This window comes from Podarcis filfolensis, assembly GCF_964270895.1.
Source record: "Podarcis filfolensis genome assembly, chromosome: 13".
NCBI classification, from domain to species: domain Eukaryota; kingdom Metazoa; phylum Chordata; class Lepidosauria; order Squamata; family Lacertidae; genus Podarcis; species Podarcis filfolensis.
In genome coordinates this window covers 9930841-9938445 of record NC_139615.1, presented here as the reverse complement: position 1 = coordinate 9938445, position 7605 = coordinate 9930841, and the positions used below count along the sequence as shown (strand labels likewise).

Here is a 7605-nt window from a genome sequence, read left to right as displayed (position 1 = left end):
GGATGTGCCCAAGCAGCAGCAGCTCCCTGATTGACTGCTCTTCTGTTTTCTCTTGGACAGGATGAGGATCCCCACAGAAGCCAATATCTGGGGGTGGGGTCCTGGCATTGCCTCAGAATTATGTGCCTGGGGCCATGCGTTCCTGGCCCCCAACCTTACACCACTGGTAACTGGACAGGTAAGAGAGAGACCGGGACAACTGCGGAGGGATTTGGAGAGAAAACAGAGGGGTTTGCAGTGTGAGGAGGTGGTTGTCACAGCTTCATTGACGTATAATTGTTGGTAAATTTTTGCTTTATTTCTTTACTGATCATTAAATGCCAACTCACATAATAAAGCAATGCAGTGAATACAATGAGGTAGGAGGAAAATATACCTGCCAAGGTTCTGCATATTGAGGAGCGAGTCGTCCACCAGCATCTCTCCTTTTGCGGATGGTTCCAGCCAATTGCTTGGTATTTAAGGCATGTGCCAAAGCATAAACAGCATTATAGATACTGTAGCTGTGGCCAGTCATGCTCATTTCAAAAAATGGTGCCGGGAGACTCTCCAGCATCTCCTCTCCAGTACACATGTTATCGCTGAATGTTGAGAGAGTGAAATTTGAAAGTGAACAACTGAATGCATCTTCCCAGAAATCTTGGATAAAACCATCTGTGTCTGTCCAATGAGGACGTATACTCCGAAGAAAGTCTTTAAAGTTGTGAATCTCCTTGAAGTGAATTGCAAAGGAGATAGCACCATGGAAATTTCCTATATTAACAAATTTTTGAAGGCTATATAATATGAATTCAATTTGGGTAGTTATAATCCATACTTTTCCTTCACGTGACTTCTTTTGAGGAAATAGTAGCTGAGAAAACTCCATTGCGCTTAAAGCAACTGACAACCATATAATAAATCTACTTTCTCCATATACAAGAACGACATTGGCGCTGCTGGTTGTGAAACTTGGTAACAAAATCTTTATGTCCATCATTTCTATTAAGTTACTGTTATAATTCATATTGAATTTAAGTTTTTCTGTGAATGCTGAACAGATTCCTTTCTTGAAAAGCATTGGCTCAATTGTCTGTAAGAAACGTTCTCCAGCTTCATTAGCTGGAGTGATGAGCCCAACCCATTTCCATCTAAAATGCAGAAGTAACTGGATAATTCCCTGATATTGAAGGTCTTCATTGGGGACCATGCGATAAAAGGAAGGGAACTTGATTCCATAATTTATGGCTGGTTCAAATGAACCATATGAAATCTGGAAAAAGCAAAAGCCAAACGTTTCCAAGTGGAAACAAGAAATCATGATATCCCAAAATATTTGTATATAAACATACACACACACACACACACACACTGAATATATATCCCAAATGTACCAAATTACATAGAAAAACAGATATAATCTTGTTCTTGGTTTCTGTAGATATTTATTGCTATTATTATGGCATCATCCCAGCTTTATAATTGTACAGACTGATTGTCTCCAAGTAGAGAGGAGCATTTATCATCGCTCATGTTAATATACTAAATGGAGGTGGTTCATGTACTTTTGCTCTGTAACCTTTATAGCGGTTGAAGAGAGAGGTTGATTCTCTAACCTCTAAGAACCCTCTCAGGAAGATTTCCTGGGAAATCCTGAAGAGCTCCAAAAGATTATATATGTTATTGTTTCCTAAGCACAATAAACCACATCATAAAAAATATCAGCAAAATGCAAAATAATGTACCAACACTAATTAAAACAACTAAAGTGAAATACAACAATGAAGCAGAATAGCACAATGCTGACACCACTATATAAATGATGCTCTGAAATGACAGATGACAAATGCCAGAACAATAGCAAGAAAACAGTGTTTCCAATTAGCCTCTGAAAGCGAACAATGTTGATTAACATCATACTTTGGGAAAGGAATATCTTGATTCTTAAGGGGAGGAACATTTTTAGTTAATGTCTTCTGAGTAATTTTTGCTTATGAAAAACTGTCAATGTCTTATACTGAGTAGCTCAAAGGAAGCCAGTGCAGTACTTTCAAGATTGATGTATATTGACCGGTCTAGGTGCCTCATGCACAAACCTGGCAGCTTTACAGAAATCTTCTATTACATCTATTAAACACAAATTGCCCCTCTTACACACATTGTTGGTTATGCATATTATGGCCCTTTTACTTTGTCCATTTAACAGCTCCATATTTATGAATCAGTAGATTCCTACTGCAAGGAAAGCATGATATCTATTTTTCAAAATCCATATTCTACCTGTGGCATCTTGAAAAGACCTAAGATGTTTGCCATGCACCAGGAGGTATCAGAGCTGAGTCCCCCAATGACTCCTATGACATTTTTCTGGATGCCACACCTGTAGTTGGGAACAAAGTGATGTGATTTAAAGAGCAGGTCCAGAGTGTTTCGGTAGGTCATCTTTGAATCATAATAGCTATCATAGATGTGGAATCCGAGAGAGACATTGGGCAACAACCTGGGATTCTCTTTGATCTCATCAACAGCAAAGACCAAAGCCAGGATTTGCTGGTAGAACTTTGTCAACACCCTGCAAATGAAGTGAGATTTTGTTTGATGGGAAAATTAAACAGTGCACAGAATCTAGATAGGAGAGATTCACCTGCCTGCATATAAAGAGAGGATAAAGCCAGCAAAGTTTATTTACTCATTTGTGCAATCTAAGAATACTGTGTAATTCAAAAAGCTGTTGCATATTTCTTTATATTTTCAGCAACCCATATTTGTTTTTGCCACCTTGAAAATTTGGGTATCATCAAAAAAGTTGAGTACCATACTACTTTGCTATATGCTTTTCCTATTTTTAATGCCATCTCTTTTCTCTTTCTCCTACTCTCTTTTCTATTTCTCTTTAAACAATTAGACTCAAAAGAGCTTATTGTTCATTGACAGTATGCACATAGCCTATATGCACAGAGATTTCTAATAAAATCTCTCCACACGTTTAAAAAATAAAGTTTTAAACCTAACCCCCCAATCTATCAAAGTTATTTTAAGATATAGCATATATGGAATAATTAAAATAATATTAATTAATTGTTACTTACATTGGGGCGTCAATGAAGTCTTGGGAAGGGTGTTTCTTGAAGGAAACCTTGCGGACTATGTAATAAATATGAGATGCCATTGCACCAATGACCAGGTCACCTGGCTCATACCACTCATGTGGCACATGAACAGGATGATTTGTTGCGCATTGAGTGCTTTGTCCTTGGGACACTATATTGGGGAGCAGCAGAAGCAGCAGGAGCAACATCCTGATGGCAAATATGCTTCTGTGCATGGACTCCCCTGCTTCTCTCGACAGTCTTATTACTCTCCTCCACCTGACCTGAATAAGACAAATTGGGTGGCAGCTGATTCTGTCAATTTGGCACTTTAAAGGACATGTATCCACCTTATTGTTAGCTTGAACATTCTCACAACAGAATGCCTTGAATGCCAAATAAGATGCAGTGGTTTGATATGAAAAAGGAAAACTGATAACTGATAAGTAACAGAGCCCTGCCTAGTTGTCTATGGAGCACAGAGGAGCTTATAATCATTTCAGGCTTGCTTGTTGATTCTTTTTTTACACTGTGGCATTTGGCAGTTCAGTCAGGTAGATTGATTACTGTAATTTTAGTAATGATAGGGGAGAGAATAACTTGTGCAGTGTTTTTGGATTCTATGGCGCATCAGCAGTAGGGGAACTGCCAAAATATTACTATTATTATTTTTAAATATATATTTTTATTGATTTAAAAATATTGTTCCAATAGAGACCTCATTATAACAATACCAATTTTATTTAATTAATACAATTATGAATGCCAATTATTCAAATGTCAAATTATATGATTTAATTAAACTGGCCCCCTTGCATGCTAGATTTGATGGCTTCATTCTTCTTCATTAATTCTGTGTTCCACTATGTTAATAATTTCCATTGCATTCCATCCACATATAATAATTTCTTATATAACAGCTGCAGTCCTGTGATTTCTATTTGTGTTGGCATATTAGATAATTTATAAAGTTCCAAGTGAGGAACTCTAAGTGTAATCCTTATTCTTTCCTGTGTCCTACAATTCCTCCCATGATATTTTTCTGTCCATATATGGTGCTGTATCTTTCATTCCTGTTGATGGTTCCCATCATGCCCTGGGAGAAGCAGTTATCCCACAGTTTCCAAAAATCACTGCATCACTTTGTCCTGTGATTTGGCTTCCAGTAAAAAAGCAGTGTTCACCATTTTTTCCAGCCTAGGAGGAATGCTCTGAATCCACACTGCAGATAGTGAATCCAAAAGCATCTATTACTGCAGCTGGTAGACAGGAAGCCGGATCTGCCAATGTAATTATATTTGTAACATCACAAAATCATAGGCAAGGAATGAACCTACAAGGTCAGCAGGATATCTAGAGTTGAGCTGGTCCCATCCTTTCCCCGCTTCCTAATTTGTTAGTACTGGATTATCCTTCATTCTCCCACTTATGTAACACTGATCAGACATGGTTTGCCATCACATTAACTGAATGGTGGCAGCAATTCAGGATAGCATCCTTGCCTTATCAAGACGTGGGGACACTGGATTATAGCATCAATAGAATAGAAGTTATTAATATTGCAGTTGTTTTATAAGAGATTATTATTTTGAGCGGAATATAATAGAAATTAATAAGGTTTTGGAATGCAGAAATAAAGGAAATCATCTAGCATGTGGGGGGGCATCTAAATTATATGAATTGGTATGTGAGTGATTAGCATTAGTATTGTAATTTGGTATTGTTTTAATGAGGCTATTATTGGATGGTAATTGTAAATTAATAAAAATTATTATAACAGAAAGAGTGTTTTCCTCCAGATATTGTTGCATATCTCTGCTACTTTTCTTTCTTAAAACTATTTAAAAAACAAGGGAAAAGATGGGCTTACTTGAGATATTCTCTGCCACCACCCTTTCAAACTGGTTAGAAGTATAATTCAGGAAAAAAAGGTTTGTCCTATTAGTGTTAGTAATATCCAGTGCATTTTCCTCCAGATATTGTTGCATATCACTGCTACTTTTCTTTCTTAAAACTATTAAAAAAAACAAGGGAAATGGCTGTTTTAAACTTCTCCTACTTCTATTCCTCAGCTGCCTTGTGGGTGAGAGATAAAGAATGTAGAGCCCTCAACTATTTCACAATGTTTTTTTTGTTTCTGGTAGCCTGTGTTGTCTTCAAGATGAATTTGCAGATTCCATGAAGTAATTGATAAGAGACTTTTTATTAACAATCATTCATACAGTACATGTACAACACTGAACAACTGAACTTAACCATTTCTAAATGAAAAGGCTGAGAGTTTTGCTATTAAGATTCAATTTGCTTTAAATATACAGTAATACATGACATGGGTGTATGGAGTGTTAGGGAGGGGTAGTAACTCTAGTGGGAAACAAGTCGTGCTCCTTCTGGGGTAGTTTGCCTTCCTCTGATCCCCACCCTGCACTCAGTTCTCACCTGTGGCTCCTACACATTGTCAGCATGCAACAGCAGCCACATCCCACGAAACAGATTCAACTGACTGCCTAAATCAGGTGAGGGCAGCCAATGGGCCTCAAATCCTCAGTGTGTTAGGGAAATTCTCTGCATGCAAAGGCAGGATATAGCAGACGAGAGCAAAAGTGGGCTCAGTGCTTAAAGAGGTGGCTACTGCAGGTGCTGTAGAGGGAAATGATGTGAGATTTTTGACCAGCTTCGGCCCATCTGAAGCTGATAGAAGCTCGTCTTATATTGAGCCGAAGCAGAGTAGTCCACACAGCAGAAGGATAAGCAGGTAAATGTGCTACATTGCTAATATTATTTATTTACACTCTATGCTGAGAGAATACAAAGATCCATCCTGCCTCTGCCAGGAGCAGGAAGCAACCGTCTCTCTAACAAAGAAACTGAGAGAACACTGAAAAACAGGAAACCAGGGAACATCACATCCAGTCTCCCATTCACGTGGGAATCCAACAGTAACTTTGACTGTGGAATGCCAAACAATGTCCTGTGACTGCAATTGCTGCTCAGTGAGGGAAATAGAAACCAACAAATGAGGGGCAGATGGTTCTCGTAAACCTAGGAAGGGAGCCCACCTAGGAGATGGAAATTTTGAACCTAAACCTCCACTGCTTTATAGCATTAGTCATTTGTGAAAAAGGCTTAGGAAGTAGAACCTGAGGGAAAATCTGTACCTATTGCCTTTTGGACATTTTTGGCAAACAAAATTTAAGAAGCAAACTCTACCCATATCCAGAGCAGGGACTCAGAAAGTGATACCAGCCAGCAAGTCCATGTATTCTAAGACACAACAGAACCACAAATTCCACTGTTATTTATACCTTTCTTTGGGTTAGCTGCTCTCTGTTATTCAGCTCAGGCCTCACCACAATAATGTAACATTTAGGGGTGAAAATGCAAGCCAGTAACCCAGCACCAGAAGCAGAGATGGAGAAGATCTCCACAGCCACCATGTATTTTCCTCTGGTGCTCAGGTAGGTTGGAATGAAGGAGAGCCAAACACTGCAGAAGACCAGCATGCTGAAGGTGATGAACTTGGCTTCGTTGAAAGTGTCAGGCAACTTCCTGGCTAGGAAGGCCACCGTGAAGCTGATAATGGCCAGGAAGCCCATGTAGCCCAAAACACAATAGAACATGGAGACTGACCCTTCATTACATAGAAATATGATTTCTTCAGTCATTGAGTGCATGTCCACATCTGGGAACGGGGGAGAGGTTGCCAGCCAGAGGACACAGATTCCTACTTGAACAATGAAGCAGGAAAAGACAATGGAATAAGCCAGTTCTTTGCCTACCCATTTCCTCATATTGGATCCTGGTTTGGTAGCCATGAATGCCAAAACCACCAATATGGTTTTGGCTAAGATGCTGGAGAGGGCCACAGAGAAGACAATGCCAAAAGCAGTTTGTCGGAGAAGGCAAGTCACCATATTAGGTTTTCCGATAAACAACAAAGAAGAGAGGAAACACAAGAGGAGGGAGATAAGGAGACCATAGGTGAGGCTTCGGTTGTTGGCTTTGACTATGGCTGTATTGCGATGCTTAATGAAGATGCTGAGCACCAGAATTGTTATTAGAGAGAATAAAAGTGCAGAGGAAGTTGAAACAATGGCCAAGGTTTCATCAAAAGCTAGGAAGTTTGGAATCTTAGGAATGCAAAGATCCTGGCCGTTGTTTGGATACTGATCTGCTGGGCAACTGACACATGTTTCCATGTCTGAAAATACACAAACAATGTGTGACAATTTGAAGTAACCAAAAGTATTCTTAAGAATTTCACATCACTAGTCCATTTATCATAGTGTTTTTTACGTCAGAATGTATACGAGCTTCAAGCCCAAGTGCTTTTGTACTAGGTGTATCAAAAATAAAACGTGTATCTATTCTGGAAATTTCTACATGGGTGACATCTTTTTTTTCCTTATTGTCCCCCTGCTTTTTCTTAGAGCCACATAAACAGTACAACAAAATGAGAAATGCATTTCAGCTGAAATTTTTGGATCTCGGAAAAGTGAGTTTGATAAGAGTTTCACCCTATTGTCAAACAACCTAA

At 38.9% G+C, this 7605-nt stretch overlaps 1 protein-coding gene across 1 annotated transcript; it reads right to left on the bottom strand.

The window, feature by feature from the left end:
- Nucleotides 1-6239: 6239 nt before the first annotated feature.
- Nucleotides 6240-7267, bottom strand: LOC310747309 (vomeronasal type-2 receptor 26-like; the record flags this gene model as incomplete). The annotated part of the gene is made up of 1 exon (XM_083581675.1): nucleotides 6240-7267. One exon carries the CDS (start codon nucleotides 7265-7267, stop codon nucleotides 6368-6370), a length of 900 nt encoding a protein of 299 aa, XP_083437801.1. The 3' UTR covers nucleotides 6240-6367.
- Nucleotides 7268-7605: the final 338 nt, after the last annotated feature.